General features: G+C 33.2%; 1 protein-coding gene across 8 annotated transcripts in view; it reads left to right on the forward strand.

Moving 5' to 3' along the window:
* Positions 1-17,940, forward strand: part of AGL (amylo-alpha-1,6-glucosidase and 4-alpha-glucanotransferase) — an 83,969-nt gene that overhangs the window by 40,519 nt on the left and 25,510 nt on the right. For all 8 annotated transcript variants that reach the window (XR_012130253.1, XM_073234344.1, XM_073234340.1 and 5 more), the window contains 14 exons: positions 2,398-2,524; positions 2,882-2,984; positions 3,072-3,169; positions 3,806-3,945; positions 5,293-5,480; positions 7,050-7,173; positions 7,722-7,885; positions 8,154-8,255; positions 8,369-8,524; positions 8,619-8,769; positions 10,275-10,399; positions 10,489-10,601; positions 10,720-10,854; positions 15,228-15,358. Coding sequence is in view for 7 of the 8 variants with exons in the window: in XM_073234344.1 (XP_073090445.1) it covers positions 2,398-2,524; positions 2,882-2,984; positions 3,072-3,169; positions 3,806-3,945; positions 5,293-5,480; positions 7,050-7,173; positions 7,722-7,885; positions 8,154-8,255; positions 8,369-8,524; positions 8,619-8,769; positions 10,275-10,399; positions 10,489-10,601; positions 10,720-10,854; positions 15,228-15,358 (1,857 nt within the window). In the remaining variant the exon portion in view is untranslated. The remainder of the gene's footprint in view (positions 1-2,397; positions 2,525-2,881; positions 2,985-3,071; positions 3,170-3,805; positions 3,946-5,292; positions 5,481-7,049; positions 7,174-7,721; positions 7,886-8,153; positions 8,256-8,368; positions 8,525-8,618; positions 8,770-10,274; positions 10,400-10,488; positions 10,602-10,719; positions 10,855-15,227; positions 15,359-17,940) is intronic.

Raw genomic sequence — 17,940 nt, forward strand, 5'->3', positions numbered from 1 at the left:
TTGCGAGTTTGCAAGCTGAGTGGGGCTGACCGGGAGAAAGGTGCAGTAGGCTGTGTATCATGGAGGGGGTCCTTGGAGCTGTGCATCCTGCCAGGGAGCTGGAATACCTGAAGATTGTGAAAATTCCCAACTGCTGGGAAGAGTGCACCTGGACACTTTTGTCTACCTGTCCTTTCTCCTGAGCAGTAAGGTCTGTGCAGTCCTTCCCCCTTTAGCAGCCCTCTTGCTGTTAGGAATTCTCTCAGACTGCCTGCCTTTCTTTTGTCCCAGAGCAGCCGGAATAGATCCCTGCTTTCCACAAGTGGCTGAAATCTCAGTCTCTCCAGGAATTCTGCCTGTCTTAGCTTTCCAACCCCCTAATCATGAGAGTACCATGCAAGCAACATGAAATGTAGGTTTGTGCTCCCAGAGCAGATCTCTGGAGTTTGGTATTCAGCAGTCCCAGACTTCCACTCCCTCCCCACTCTGTTTCTTTTCCTCCTGCTGGTGAGCTGGGTCCCGCCAGGCCATGGCTTTGGTACATTACCCTGTTCCCTGAGGTCTGCACTTTTCTCCAGGTGTATGTAGTCTGGCGCAGTCCTCTTTCCTGTTGCTCTTTCAGGATTAGTTTTATTAATTATATTTTTGTATTATATGCGGTTTTAGGAGGAAGCCTCTGTCTCACCTCTCATGCCACCATATTTAATCCTCCATGTTATCTTTGCTTGCTTATGTGAGTAAATCTATAGGAAAGATTGTTAGACATAGCATTACTGGGTCAAAGTGTATACATATGTAACGGTAACTTTATGATAGTTGTTGTCAAATTGCTTTTCAACACAAGTTGTAACAGTTTACATTATCACTAACTAAACCCTCATCAACATTAGATACCATTAATCTTTATAATCTTTGTCAGTCAGGCAAAATGTTCCTTAATTTATGTTTCTTTGCTTATTAGTGAAATATCTTTTCACATTAATTAGCCATTTATGGTTCTTCCATTAATGCCTATTAATCTTCCCTTATTTGTCTATTGTGATTTTGTCTTTTTTATATTGATTTATTATTATTGGTGGTTCCTTATTATACTGGCCTCAAATATATCCTCCTAGTATGTTTTTGATCTTTTAGCTTTCATGGTTTTTTTCCAATATAGTCAAATTTGTGAATCTTTTCTTTTATGGCTTCTGATTTTGCATCATACCTAAGAAATGTCTCCCATCAGCATTTTATGTTTTCTTCTAAAATCTTATTTATGTTTTACATTTAAATATTTAATACACCTAGAATTTATTTGTCTATATTATATAAATGTGGTATTTTATTTTTATTGTAAAAATAAGTTTGTATTGATAATTTATCCTTTTATACTGATTTGGAGACCACCACAATACTTCATAGTATATAATCATATGCTAAATATATATGGATCTGTTATCTGTGTTACTCCAGTGATACATCTTTTATTCTACCAATACTGAAGATTGTTTTATAATTTACATTAATTGTGCAGTTTTTTTCTTTTTCAAAGATTTTTTGACAGTTTTCATATATTTACTCTTCCAGATGAAACTCAGAAATTTAGATTTTAAGAATACATTTATATTTGACCTTATTTTTTTGTACTTATGTAAGCCATCTCAACATCTGTTTAGAATAAGCCAGGTATTAATTAATATAAAATCAAGAGAAAATAACATCAATATAAAATATAATGTAAAATCAAGTCCCAGTGAAGGCAATGCTGCACCAACAGCAATAAATCCTGATTTATTAGGAACAAGTTCCATAAAAAGAATGAAAATTCTCCCCACAGAGCATTTATTTACTTTTCTCATTTTTTATTATTATGCAATGAATATGCTTATTGGTGAAAAGGAAAAGAGTATAAAAGCAAACCTGTATGCTGCTTTCAGAGGATGCAAAGGAAGTGAGGTTGCTAATAAGACCTACTTTAGACAGAAAGCAGTCTCGGAAGAATAAGGACTCCTCATGTTAGTGTATTTGGAGGCACCTGGAAAGAAAATTTGTGCCACCAATGTCCTTAATGCCCTAAAAGATGTACAGAATAAATTAATGCTGACTGAGGCACAAAAGTGGGCCTGGGGTTGAATTGATTGGAACCCCTGTTTTTCTTCTATAATGTTATTTTCTCTCAATTTCAGTATCTCTCTCTTTCTCTTTTCTTTCTTCCCTTCCCTGCCTTCCTCCTCTACTCAGTCCTTCTGTGTATGTGTATGTGTTTATAACAGGTGGTGTGCAGGAGGATGGAAGGTGGAATTGGAAGGATGTTTATGAAATAAACATTTGTTTTATTTTCTATGAAAAAATGGTACTCTAAAAATTTGGAATCAATAATAGTTATAATCTCCTTGTAGATATTTGCATTTAATATATCATCTTTTTTTCTTTCAGAAAATAGGAAAATAGCAACTAAGCCTGATCCAAAGCAACACCTTAAGATTATTCAGGATCCTGAATATAGACGGCTTGGCTGTACTGTAGATATGAACATTGCACTAGCAACTTTCATACCACATGAGTATGTTATGTATTTTTCCTGTGAAGTAAATAATATTACTTATAAATATTATTATTTTCATACTAGTATTATTTTAGTATTATTTCATACTATTCATTAAAAGCCTGCATAGAAAATGAAATAAAGTAATTCACCTAATTTTGCTACTTCAAACACCTGACATTTACTCCTTTTTCTGTGTCCTGGTCCATGTTCTTATACATATTAATAAAAATTTTTACAATTGAAAAACATCTCCAGTCATAGTTAAGATCCTAATGAATATGTTTAAAGTTTCTATGACCCTTGTTAGAAAAATTTTAAATACAGAATTTTTAAATCTTTGATAATAAGTTTGCATTACTCTATCTCCTCTAGTAACGGACCAGCTGCAATTGATGAATGCTGTAATTGGTTCTGTAAGAGAATTGAGGAATTAAATTCAGAGAAGCATCAACTCATAAACTGTCATCATGAACAGGTTTTACCTACTTTTGAACTGCAGTTTTTCTTTGACTTAATACTGGTTTTTTTATTGCTCTTATTGATGTAACTTAATGTTTTCTAGGCAGTCAATTGCATTTTGGGAAATGTGTTTTATGAACGACTGGCTGGCCATGGTCCTAAACTAGGACCTGTCACTAGAAAACATCCTTTAGTTACCAGGTATTATATTTTTGTATACCTCTCATTGAAGGTTTAAAATCAAAAATTGTATTTAAGTTTTCAAATTAACCTTTAATGTGTCACTTCAGTACATTTCTGAAATTGAAATAGAAGTTTTGATTTGGTAACTAGGCTTAATATTAATTAATTTTATTTGGCAAATCTTTAGTTAGAGAAGCTATCATCAGTATGAGCCAATTTGTCATCATTTACATAAATGTTTCTGGAGGACTACATACTTATTAGTAAATTCAGTGTTAATCACATTGAGTGAGCCTTTAGTTCCTTATAAGTAATAGGCAGTATAGATTAGACAGCTAAAATATAGTAAAAGATTTTGCAAGGTAATATCAATAGTTCATTGATTTTCTTAGTAATTTTATGAGATTTTTAAAGTTATTATTTAAAATGCTATCCAAATATGCTAAGACTCCATTCCTCCAATCCTGTTAGATTAACTTAAAAAGTCTTCTGAAGATTTTTTACCTATATTGAAGTTTATTTCCTATAAATGGTATCAAACTAACCTTATTTATTCTACTCATTATGGAAGAAAGTCAATTTCAATAGTGCTAATTCAGATTCTCTCCAAGGGGTTTCTCTGTATGGATTTAATACCTACTTGTATCTCCATAGATATTTTACTTTCCCATTTGAGAAAATGACCCTCTCTGCAGAAGAAGCTATGATTCATCTTCCAAATAAAGCTTGTTTTCTGATGGCATATAATGGATGGGTAATGGGAGATGATCCCCTTCGAAACTTTGCTGAACCAGGTACATCACTTTTGTTAACTTCTCTATGGATAGGAAAAGAAAAGTTCATGGCAAGCTAAAAATATAAACTCTTTCATTGATTTTTTTTTTCCCCACAAGACTAGTAGCTTTTTAACTGTTTCATCACAGGGATGCCAGAAGTACATACCTTTTGAGAGAAAAGGGATTGATAGAAAGAATGGGATTCATCATTTCTTTTCCCCTACTTTCTCTTCAAACAGAATGGCTTTTATGTATCTATCTTATATTATGGTTCTGTGTAAGATTTTATTTGGGCAAAAATTTATTCTAATATATTTATTTTAAAGACATTGGAAACCATTGTTATGGCAAGTATATTGCCAGAAGAGATTTTTTCACTAATTAGCCAGAGAAGTATTAAGGTATTTGAATGACAGTTAAACTAGAAACTACAGTTGACCCTTGAACAATGCAGGGTTAGGAACACCAAAAATTTGTGTATAACTTTGACTTCCCAAAAATTTAACTACTAATAGCTACCTATTGACCAGAGGGAAGCCTTACTGATAGTACAAAGTTGATTAACACATATTTTGTATGTTACAAGTATTATACTGTATTTTTACAATAAAGTAGGCTAAATAAAAGACTTTTTCAAATTGTTGCAGGTCTCCAAAAAATTTTCCAATTTATTTGAGAAAAATTTACATGTAAGTAGATCTGTGTAGTTCAAACCCATGTTGCTCAAGAGTCAACTGTAATTGTTTTTAGGTTTCCTCTTACTTGCTCCTAGCATCTTATTTTCTCTATAGCTTTTTTCATTACCAGTAAGAATTTTGCAGGGGGCCCATCAATATATTTATTTTTCAACATTTCAGAGCTAAAATTATGTTTTAATAACATTAAATTTAATTTTAAAATCCCATTTCTTAAAAAAGAATATAACTGTATTTAACTACCTCTGCCCTCTCCTTTCTAGCCATTCTAAATGAAAAAAAGCCATTTTGCTGTATGCCATGGATTTAATTATAACCTGTTGTCAAAAATGGCTAGGGACGTGGGGATGGAGCTTTAAATGTTTTTGGTAAAACTATAGCTTTAAGGAGCCTATGATATCACTATTACTGTTTTCCTTTAAGAAGCATCTTGAATTTTGACATTAGGCACACATTCTTAGACTAAAAACCAGAATTTTAACAAAATAGATACGAAATATGAATTATTCATTTTTAAAACCTTACCCAATACAATTTTAGGTATAATTTTAAACAGTATATGGTTTGTGATAGAAATAGTCAATGCAATTTTAAAACAGGAGTGTTTCCTTGAAGCAGTTGTTTTCATTTTATTTCTTGAACCATTGAAAGGAAACTACTTTCTTAACAGGTTCAGAAGTTTATCTAAGGAGAGAACTTATTTGCTGGGGAGACAGTGTTAAATTACGCTATGGGAATAAACCAGAGGACTGTCCTTATCTCTGGGCACACATGAAAAAATACACTGAAATAACTGCGACTTATTTCCAAGGAGTACGTCTTGATAACTGCCACTCAACACCTCTTCATGTAGCTGAGGTACTGAAGCACTATTCATCTACACAAACAAAAGATAATCAGTATTCTTTCCTAGCTTTCTTTAAATAGACTATGCAGATACCCGGTTCTTTTTTCTAGTTGGATACCAGCATTGATTTGGTGGTAATATTTAACACTTATAAAGTTGCACAATTCTAACAGAATCTTTTGATTCAGTTGTTATGGAATATTGGGCTATAAATTATTTAACAAGTTTTATTTTTATTTAAATTTAGGGAAGTAGATCGTATTGTCTTGATAGTATATACACAACCATATTGCCATATGTTATGAAACTATTGTTAATATTTAATATTAATGTTTTAAAAATTAATATTAGTACTTTAATAATATATAAATATTAATTTGCCTTATTCTTGTTATTAAGTTCTTTTTAATGTATTAATAGACATTCTGAAGTTGAGTAGTTTCTAGTGGTTATTTAAACCCTAACATTACATCATATAGAAGCTAGTTTTAGCCTGATTGATTTAATTTTTTATTATTTATAAAAATGTAAATGCAACCATGAGAGTTCTTTTTTTCTCTTTGGGCTTTTATAATAACTTAAACCATGCCAACATTTATAGCATTATCTTCTACCTAATACAGCTTTGTAAACACTTATAATTTTCATCCTTTTTATAAGAACTTTGATAGCTTCCTATTGACAACTTAGTGTTCTTCAGAAATGTGTGTTAATCTGAGAAACATCTATTTCTATAATTTTAAAATGGTACTATGTATGTTTTGAGTCTGTGATAAAAAGTTGATTTGATTTGGAAGAATTTAATAAACATTCGTTAAGGTGGTAGGATATTTTTTAGCTCTAAAAACTGGCAGAGGTTTCTTTTATTGTGCCTTTAGCAAAAAATACAACAGCAAAAAAATATACGCTTGAAAGGTTGTTAAAACATTATGGCAAAACAGAAAATTAAAACTTAATTTGCTTAATTTAAGTTAAAAATCCACTAGGATCCTACTTGTTAGCTGATAGAATTTCAAGTACTCTATTAACCTTTGCTCAAATATGATGTTAAAATTGCAAGTGGTCTGATTTCTGATTAAGAGTTTATTATCATCTGTAGGAAAAGCTAGTCAGTCAGACCTAATCTTTGCAGTAGCAAATAATTCACAAGAAGGGAATTTATCAATGTCATAGTCAATTGTCTGGAAATTAATAGTCTGATTATAACTATTAAAAATAAACACACATAAAATGGGGAAAGACTATCAGAATTGCAACATTATGGTTTACATTTTTTAATGTGATAGTGACATTTTTCTTCTTCCTATTTTTCTCCCTTTTGTCCCTGTATCTTTGCAAAATGTAATCTTTCTTTTTAACTTTTATTTTCTTTATAATTTCTTGTTTCTTGTGTGTATTGGTCTGTCTTATGTTTTCCTACAAATGCAAAATTAAATTCATTTGGAAATTCTTCTTGGATTTTCATTTTGCCTTGCTATGTGGTATTTTCCTATGTCAAACCTATGCCTAGTCTTGCCTCTGCTTCTCCCCCTCATCTTGCTTTTCTCTTTCTGTTACATTTGTGACTATGTTTTTTGCAGTACATGTTGGATGCTGCTAGGAAATTGCAACCCAATTTATATGTAGTAGCTGAACTGTTCACAGGAAGTGAAGACCTGGACAATATCTTTGTTACTAGACTGGGCATTAGTTCCTTAATAAGAGGTAGGCTTTAGTTTTTGTTTAATTAAAAAGCATTTGTAGCTTTATATTTAATGTTTAGTCATTTTTAACATAGGTGATGTTCTTTTAAATATTGTGCACAAATTTTCTAATATAACTCCATCTGTTTTTATCAATGAAAATTTCTGCTTCAGGGTAAAATACCTCATTTTAAAATCAAAGACCAGTGGGATGAATTGATGACTCACAAATTAAACCATTTTTTTTGTTGAAAATACACAAATCTGTTTTTCATTTCCTACTAGGATATATAATGTAATTCTTAGATTTTTTCCCAAAGATTTTATTTAACCAACATTCTATTAAACAACATGTGTTTCCTCTTACCTGCATAAGGCATTTCTCTGGTTAAGTAATAGAGACTGTTTTTGTCAGTTAAACTAGTGGACATTTGTTTAAATGTTTAAAGCAGTTCTATTTTTGGTAGTATTTATGTGGCCTTTTTTTGAAAGTCAGTCATGATAAGAAATCTAATCTCTTCTCAGAGACTAATAATGAAAATTGTTAAAATATTCTGTAATGGTTTGCAGAGGCAATGAGTGCAAATAATAGTCATGAAGAGGGCAGATTAGTTTATCGATATGGAGGCGAACCTGTTGGATCCTTTGTTCAGCCCTGTTTGAGACCTTTGATGCCAGCTATTGCACATGCCCTGTTTATGGATATTACCCATGATAATGAGTGTCCTATTGTGGTAAGCATCTCCTCTCTTTCTTGTATTTACTTACTTTGCTAAATGTTTTAATATTTACTTCTCTGATATTTAGTGGCAACAATACTTCAAAATAATGTCTTAGATTTATAAGTGATTGTGGTGCATAGTTTTTGAATGTTATTTGCTTTAAAGAAAATTAATGTATCTTATAGAATGTATTTATGTAACTATCCTCTTATTTCATTATGCTATAGGATGGTACTTTGCATTTGAAAGAAAAAAACTTGTGTCTTTTATTGTTTTCTAGCACAGGTCAGAATATGATGCTCTTCCAAGTTCCACAGTTGTCTCTATGGCCTGCTGTGCCAGTGGAAGTACTAAAGGCTATGATGAATTAGTGCCACATCAGGTTTGTTCATGTATTGTTTTTAAAGTCTACATGGCCAACAACGTTGAGCAATTTTACCAAAAATCCCCATTGTAATTAAAGTATATACATTGCTAAGTTTTAACTTTGTTCAGATTTCAGTGGTTTCTGAAGAACGGTTTTACACTAAGTGGAATCCTGCAGCATTGCCATCAGATACAGGTGAAGTTAATTTCCAAAGTGGAATTATTGCAGCCAGGTGTGCTATCAATAAACTTCATCAAGAGCTGGGGGCCAAGGGTTTTATTCAGGCAAGAAACTAAGTTTTCTAAGTTTCTTTCTCAAGATTCAATTTCAGAGTAAGTCTTTCCATTTTGAGCATAACATGTTTTCTCTCTTTCTCAGGTTTATGTGGATCAGGTTGATGAGGACATAGTAGCAGTAACAAGACACTCACCTAGTATCCATCAGTCTATTGTGTCTGTGTCTAGAACTGCTTTCAGGAATCCCAAGACTTCATTTTACAGCAAGGAAGTGCCTCAAATGTGCATCCCTGGTAATGTAATCTAAAAACATTATTGTGATTATATCGTATTGTTATATTAAACCATACTATGTTATATTGCATTGCTGTTTTTATAATATATTATATATATTATAACACTGTGCAAGTGTGGATGTAGGTGAGAAAAAGAACTAGAAAATTTGGTAACATATATTTTTTACTACATGGAACAGAGCCTGGACAGAAATATTCTCAAATGTTAATACTAGTTATTGCATACCTCCAATTTTTACAAATGATCAACTTGAATAATTTTATGGTTAAATGTTCATTTGTTTTTTTTAGCTGTTCTAAATTTATATTAGTAATTTTGTCTGATTGTTAGTAATGTGAATATATAGTTTTACATGGCTGGAGTCAGTATGTGCAATGTCATCTCAGGTTTTGTTTTAGTCACTGATCATTCTTAAAGCATTCCCATTTTGTCAGTCCATAAACTATGATTTTCATTATGTTAAATGTTTCATATTATGTTAGTATTTCATTTTTAATATTCTTTAGTCTGTTTAGCATTATTCTTGTTTTAAATATACACTGGAATAATTTTTTCTTTTGAGCAATATTCTTTATATTTATTTCAACAAATAGAATGTCTGGATCTAAAGGTATTGTTAGTTATTGTTAGATTAATGGCTTAAAGCTTAAATTATTTAAACAATAAAGTTAAAGTTTTATTTATCTTTTGACCCAATGGTTCTACTCCTAGAAACTCATACATTTCAGTAGAAGTGAGCACAAGAATATTCATTGAAACACTATTTATAAAATAAGAAAAAATTAGTGACAGTGTTAATAGAATAAATTTTCATATATTCATGCAGTGGAATATTATTCGGCATTTGAAATAAATGAGCTAGAGTTAATGTAGCATTGTGAACAAATCTAAAAAATACAGTGTTGTCCAGTAGAAAGTAAGTTGAAAAAATGTACATATAATTTGAATCCACTTTACTAAAACTTGGAAATAAGGAAAATAATATATGTTGACTAGGGAAACATACATTTTAGATAATTGTACTGCATCAGTGAACACCAAACTGCAGGTAGTGGCTACCTCTGAAGGGGAAAAATGGGTGGGTACACAGGGGCTTTGGTTATTTTGTAATGTTTTCTTAAACTAGATAGTAGGATCTGGGTTTTTCAAAATTTTCCCTACCTTTTATATTTCTGAAATACTCTATTTTTTAAAAATATAAGCCTTTCTAGTTATGTTTTTCTCTTTGCTCAAAATTAGGAAGGTCATATTGTTCCTCAAAGCTAAGCTGTTGTTATTTGATAAGATCTCTTTTAAAATGAACCTTTCTTAATTTATGATTTTAAAAACAAAAAGCATTGTGTGAAAAATGCATCTTGTATAGAATCATCAACTTTCAGACTGTTCTGTATTTTTTAACTGATATTTCATATTCAGCTTAAATGATTTAAAACACCTTTAGCAATTCCTAATTTCAGATAGTTTAACATGAAATTTTGTTAAAATATTTATATATTCCTAGGCAAAATTGATGAAGTAGTTCTTGAAGCCAGAACTATTGAAAGAAACACAGATCCTTATAAGAAGGATGAGAATTCAATAAATGGAATGCCAAATATCACAGTAGATATTAGAGAACACATCCAGGTATTTGGGACTCCCATCTTACTACTGTGTTTAACATTTTAAGAATATTAGAATTATTTATTGAATGCTCTTATATAATTTTTTTCAAGCTTAATGAAAGTAAAATTGTTAAACAAGCTGGGGTTGCCACAAAAGGACCCAATGAATATATTCAAGAAATAGAATTTGAAAACTTATCTCCAGGAAGTGTTATTATATTCAGGTATGTTAATTAGAGTTCAAATTATTGACTTTGTTTATAATTTAAAATAGTTTACATAGCCTGTTAATTTTGAATAGATCACTCCTAAAACTAACCATTTTTTAATTAACATTTTCAGAGTTAGTCTTGACCCACATGCCCAAGTCGCTGTTGGAATTCTTCGAAATCATCTGACACAGTTCAGTCCTCACTTTAAATCTGGGAGCCTTGCTGTTGACAACTCAGATCCTATATTGAAAATTCCTTTTGCTTTGTAAGTCAACCTTATTTTACAGAGTTTTGCCACTTCAGTAACTGATAAATTACCCCAAGTCTGATTTAAGCAGTTTTAAGGGTCCTCTATATCCTTGGTGGTCCAAGGGCCAATACTGTTCGCATCCCCTGTTAACATTTGTCCTCTTGCTTTATCATTTGTGTGCATGCTTGCATGTCCATCCTCTCACATTCATGCACTCTCTATAAATAGATACAGATAGATGCATACATATACAAACACATATACATCTCTATGTACACATACATACGCGCACACAGTGTTTCTGAACTGTTGGAAACTAAGTTGTATACATTATACTTCATACCACACCATTTCTTTTTCTTAATTTTTTTTATTTTAGTATCATGAATCTACAATTACATAAGGAACATTATGTTTACTAGAATCCTCCCATCACCAAGTCCGCCCCACAAACCCCATTACAGTCACTGTCCATCAGCGTAGTAAGATGCTATAGAATCACTTCTTGTCTTCTCTGTGTCTTATAGCCCTCCCCGTGCCCCCTGCCCACATTATACATGCTAATCATAATGCCCCCTTTCTTTCCTCACCCCTTATCTCTCCCTTCCCAGCCATCCTCCCCAGTCCTTTCCCTTTGGTAACTGTTAGTCCATTCTTGGGTTCTGTGATTCTGCTGCTGTTTTGTTCCTTCAATTTTTCTTTGTTCTTATACTCCACATATGAGTGAAATCATTTGGTACTTGTGTTTCTCCGCCTGGCTTATTTCACTGAGCATAATACCCTCTAGCTCCATCCATGTTGTTGCAAATGGTAAGATTTGTTTTCTTCTTATGGATGAATAATATTCCATTGTGTATATGTACCACATCTTCTTTATCCATTCATCTACTGGTGGACACTTAGGTTGCTTCCATTTCTTGGCTATTGTAAATAGTGCTGTAATAAACATAGGGGTGCATCTGTCTTTTTCAAACTGGGCTGCTGCATTCTTAGGGTAAATTCCTAGAAGTGGAATTCCTGGGTCAAGTGGTATTTCTATTTTGAGCTTTTTGAGGAACCTCCATACTGCTTTCCACAATGGTTGGAAATTCCCACCAGCAGTGTAGAAGGGTTCCCCTTTTTCCACAACCTCGCCAACATTTGCTGTTGTTTGTCTTTTGGATGGTGGTGCTCCTTACTGGTGTGAGATGATATCTCATTGTAGTTTTAATTTGCATTTCTCTGATGACAAGTGATGTGGAGCATCTTTGCATGTGCCTGTTGGCCATCTGAATTTCTTCTTTGGAGAAGTGTCCATTCAGCTCCTCTGCCCATTTTTCAATTAGATTATTTGCTTAATGTTTATTGAGGTACATGAGCTCTTTATATATTTTGTATGTCAACCCTTTATCGGATATGTCATTTATGAATATATTCTCCCATACTGTAGGTTGCCTTTTTGTTCTATTGGTGGTGTCCTTTGCTGTCCCACTTGTTCATTTTAGGTATTGTTTCCCTTGCCTGGGGTGATATGTTCATGAAGAAGTCGCTTATGTTTATGTCCAAGAGATTTTTGCCTATGTTTTTTTCTAAGAGTTTTATGGTTTCATGACTTACATTCAGGTCTTTGATCCATTTCGAATTTACTTTTGTGTATGGGGTTAGACAGTGATCCAATTTCATTCTTTTACATCTAGCTGTCCAGTTTTGCCAAAACCAGCTGTTTAAGAGGCTGTCATTTCCCCATTGTATATCCATGGCTCCCTTATCATATATTAATTGACTGTATATGTTTGGGTTAATATCTGGGCTCTCTATTCTGTTCCACTGGTCTTTGGGTCTGTTCTTGTGCCAGTACCAAATTGTCTTGATTACTGTGGCTTTGTTGTAGAGCTTGAAGTTGGGAAGCGAGATCCCCCTGACTATTCTTCCTTCTCAGGATTGCTTTGGCTATTCGGGGTCTTTTGTGGTTTCATATGAATTTTAGAACTATTTGTTCCAGTTCATTGAAGAATGCTGTTGGTATTTTGATAGAGATTGCATTGAATCTGTAGATTGCTTTGGGCAGGATGGCCATTTTGACTATATTAATTCTTCCTAGCCAAAACCATGGGATGAATTTCCATTTGTTAGTGCCCTCTTTAATTTCTCTCAAGAGTGTCTTGTAGTTTTCAGGGTATAGGTCTTTCACTTCCTTGGTTAGGTTTATTCCTAGGTATTTTATACTTTTTGATGCAATTGTGAATGGAATTATCTTCCCAATTTCTCTTTCTGTTAACTCATCATTAGTGTATAGGAAACAAACAGATTTCTCTGTATTAATTTTTTGTCCTGCAACTTTGCTGAATTCACATATTAGTTCTAGTAGTTTTGGAGTGGCGTCTTTAGGGTTTTTTTATATACAATATCATGTCATCTGCAAATAGTGTTACCTTGACTTCTTCTTTAACAGGCTGGATGCCTTGTATTTCTTTGTTTTGTCTGATTGCTGTGGCTAGGACCTCCAGTAACAGTGGGGTGAGTGGGCGTCCCTGTCTTGTTCCCAATCTTGGAGAAAAGCTTTCAGCTTATCACTGTTAAGTATAATGTTGGCTGTGGGTTTGTTATATATGGCCTTTATTATGTTTAGGTACTTGCCCTCTATGCCCATTTTGTTGAGAGTTTTTATCATGAATAGATGTTGAATTTTGTCGAATGCTTTTTCAGCATCTATGGAAATTATCATGTGGTTTTTGTCCTTGTACCATCCTTGCATCCCTGGGATGAATCCCACTTGGTCATGGTGTATGATCTTCTTGATGTATTTTTGAATTCGGTTTGCTAATATTTTGTTGAGTGTTTTTGCATCTGTGTTCATCAGGGATATTGGTCTGTAATTTTCTATTTTTGGTGGGGTCTTTGCCTGGTTTCGGTATTAGGGTGATGCTGGTTCCATAGAATGAGTCTGGAAGTATTCCCTCCTCTTCTATTTTTTGGAAAACTTTAAGGAGAATGAGTATTATGTCTTCTCTGTATGTCTGATAAAATTCCACGGTAAATCCATCTGGCCCAGGGATTTTGCTCTTTGGGTAGTTTTTTGATTACCACTTCAATTTCTTTGCTGGTAATTGGTCTGTTTAGATTTTCTGTTTCTTCCTTGGGCAGTCTTGGAAGGTTGTATTTTTCTAGGAAGTTGTGCATTTCTTCTAGGTTTTCCAACTGGTTAGTATATACATTTTCATAGTATTCTCTAATAATTCTTTGTATTTCTGTGGGGTCTGTTTTGCTCTTTCCTTTCTCATTTCTGATTCTGTTGATTTGTGTAGATTTCCTTTTTCTCTTAATAAGTCTGGCTAGGGGGTTATCTATTTTGCATATAAAATACATATTCCTGCTCAGACCTACTCAGATTATCTAGGAGCAAGGCCAAGAAATCTGCATTTTAATAAGCTGTCAGGTAATTTTAATGCAGGGAGTTCACCTGCTACATGTTGAAAAAAATGCTGCCAGAGTTGGTGCCAAGAGTGCTCGCAGATTAGCCTCAGACATCACTCACAAACTGCTGAGGAAGGATGTTTTATTCCCACCTGGGAGCATGGGGATGGAAGAATCAGAGGGAACAACAAAGCACAGCCAGCAATTTTCTAAGTTGAGGCAGAGCTAGAAAGAAAAGAAGGAAGTACATTCAAGGGGATGTGTGTTCACATAAAATTCAAGAGGCTTTGTCAAATGAAATTATCCAAACAGCTAGAAGTACAAGTAGGATTTCAGTTTTTTCAGGTGGGTTAGTTTTACCACCTCACTGCTAACTGAACAAAGGGAAATCAAGGCTATGATAGTTAGATACTTCCCTCTGATCATTATCAAGAAACAAAATCCTGGTTTCTTGAAAAACCAAGCTGAAGGACAATGCAATCTTAGGAGAGGAGAGAAGAGAAAAAGAAATACAAAGAGTAGTAACTGATTTCTAAAGTGGTGAACTTTTACTTTTGATTATCTCTTTACTGGTTCTTTGATAAGTATTTTGAGTTTAAGATAATTAGCATAAAAAGTTATCAATGTCACACATAAGAGAATATAAAGAAGGGAAAAAGCTAAGCCCGAACTAGAAAGATTAAAAAAGCAAATTTATGAGATAAAGGATATAGCAACCAAAAGATTATTCTAAGATACTTCTAATTAATAATTTGGTACTTATTTATTCCCTTGATTTGGAAGAAATGTTACTTCTAATTGAATTTTTAACATATCTTATCTTTTGATTGCTATTTTCAATATATATTATTTATAATGTATATTATAATGCTGAGTTCCTAAAGCATGCATTATTAAGATACTTTATGTTTATGATTTAGATTTTCTTCTGTATTTTTATTGACAGCAAATGAAATTTTATGGTATTTAACCATTTCTCTTTATTTTCTACTTAGTATTGCCTCTAAATTAACTTTGGCTGAGCTGAATCAGGTACTTTACCGAAGTGAATCAGAAGAACGAGAAGATGGTGGAGGGTGTTATGACATACCAAACTGGTCATCTCTGAAATATGCGGGTCTTCAAGGTAAGCAAATGTAAAGATAATTAAGCTTCTTGAGCATTTTTTTTACAGTCGTTTGGTATCTTCTTTAAGAAATAAGAGTATGAGCTCAGAATTCGGCTGCCTGTCTTCAAATTATGGCTCTGCCACCTACTCATTGATTGACCTCTGTCAAGTAACTTCTCCATGCCACAATTTCTACCTATATAGAAGGTGAAAAATATTGTCTAATTTATAGGCTTTTTTGAAGATTTAGTGCGATCATTTATTTGAGCCCAAAATGGAACTAGGCTGTAAGTATAATGCATTCATCTTCCTGTTTCATCCTACTGGAAATATATTTTTTTGCTGCATATTTGCTTTATCCTACAAAGAGATCTTACAGTAAAATATTATGTAGTTAGAGTAGTTGTTAAGACAGGATGTAGGAACTAGATATTTACCAATATAATCTATCTGGTTGATAATATTTTCTTAGACTTTGTCTAGGAAATTTGGCTAATCACACATACATTCTTGGTTGGTACAGTTTCCGTGTATCATGCCTCCTTGCAATTCCTCCTTCTTTCTTTGTCCACCTAACCCATCTTTAAGGGCCAATTCAATTCATATGTCTTCCAGGAAACATTCCTTAACTATTACTTTTCACAGTAATTTCTTTGTCCCCTGGACACCCATTGTATTTATTTACTATACCTCTTACTTGACCCTTGGAATACATTGCCTTATTTTAATAATCAGTACAATGTTTTCTGTGAATGATTTTCATTGTAGTTAAGAAATGGACTTTAGAGCCAGACTACCTGTGTTATACTGACTAGCTGTTTGACCTTGGTGTAAACACTTCGTGGCTCAGTTTTCTCATTGATAAAATGGAAACAGTAACAGGACCTGCCACAAGGAGTTACTGTTAGGGTTACATCAGTTAGTACATGGAAAGCACTTACACAGCATTTAGTTCATAGTGAGTACTTGGCAGATGCTTTGATTGTTCCTTGAGAAAGAAGAGTATTTGCCTTTTTTGGAGTTCTTGTTTTTAGAATGCATATTTTCTACCAAACCAAGCACATAAGAAGCGCTCATCAAATTTTTGGGACTTTTTGGACTTAGAACATTTGATTTTTTTCTAAAACATTCTCATTTTCAGCACAAAATGTTTTATGCTGAGAGTAATGTTAGAATCTTAAATAGATATCTACTCCATTTTCACTCTCAGCTGTTGAACTCCTTCCACTTGACTGAAAAGATCACACATTTATAAACTTTTCTAGCCTTTGTCTTTTTTAGAGTCTAGTTCTTTATTCTCTTTACTTCCTCATGAAATTTTTCTCATTGTTTCTAAATACAATTGCCTTTACCTCATTTATTTTTTTTACCTTATACCAGTCCCCTTTCCCTCTGACAGTTTAATATTTCCAGCAGTCCACCAGATGTTTCCTGCAGCCTGTTAATAGCATCTGCAGATTAAACTTAATAGCTTCATTGACTTTCTCTTACCTAAACAAAATTCACCTTCTCTACTTCCCTACCTCTTGTAATAATATGTATACAATCCTGTTGGAATCCAAGAATCCGTTTGTGGATCTGCCTCTTTTATCTTCAATATTCAATCAGTAATTATGACCTGTGGATTTTTTCTGTAATTTCTCTAGTATACTGTATCTTTTTTACTTCCTAGTACAGTTATTACCCTATTCTAAGACTAAGTTCTGTCTACTTCTATTCGATTTTCTAATCGATTTTCTAACTTCTTGCTACCTCTTCCACAAATCATTCAATCCCATGGATCATCATCAGCTATATTTTCCAAACACTGTTCTGGTACATCATTCCATTATTCACCAAAGTGTAACTGACATTTACTGAGCAATATTTGCTTTCTGTTACATGCTAGGGCATGTGTAAAACATTATTTTATACTGTCTTCTTTTCTAGTTTTTTTGTGTTTTAAGGTTTACTTCCCAAAGAAGGTTGTAAGCCCCTTAAGAGAAAGACCTATATCTTAAGTTACATATTTTTTAATTTCCTAAGACATGCTACATACACAGTAAAATTAAATTCTAAATCAATAGTAAATTTAGTTGAAATCAAGTCCATGAAGTTAGTGGTGGAAATGATTTTATTAATGATGAAAGAAGTACTATTGTTCTGTCATTGAAATAACAGACTCTGCCATGTATACTTAAGAATTCTAATGCCTCTATTTGAGTATTACTTAAGGATATGCCCATATGCATCGCTTTGATACTCTGTTTAATTCCAAGTACCTCTTGTTATATTTCAAAGATTCCTTCCAAAGCAGGGTTTATTATAGTCATCATCATGGATCCTCTTGCTCTGAGACCGGTTCTTTAATTTCCTTAAATCCTGCCTGAATATTAATGAATCTACTGGTCTTTTCATCATGAAAAGACTTAGACTTAATGATTTTCCTATCCTCAGAGCCTTAGTGAAGAGAAACCATGTGAGTTGCCTTTGAATATTATAACATTAAAATCCAAAAGGACAAGACCAGTGCCAGAAGATAGGAACCTTGGAAAACTCTGCACAGCCCCTGTGAAGTAGTCCCCTTCAGTGTGCCTTCGGATGTCGGTTCCAGCCAGTGT

Source organism: Manis javanica, chromosome 4, assembly GCF_040802235.1.
Source record: "Manis javanica isolate MJ-LG chromosome 4, MJ_LKY, whole genome shotgun sequence".
Taxonomy (NCBI): domain Eukaryota; kingdom Metazoa; phylum Chordata; class Mammalia; order Pholidota; family Manidae; genus Manis; species Manis javanica.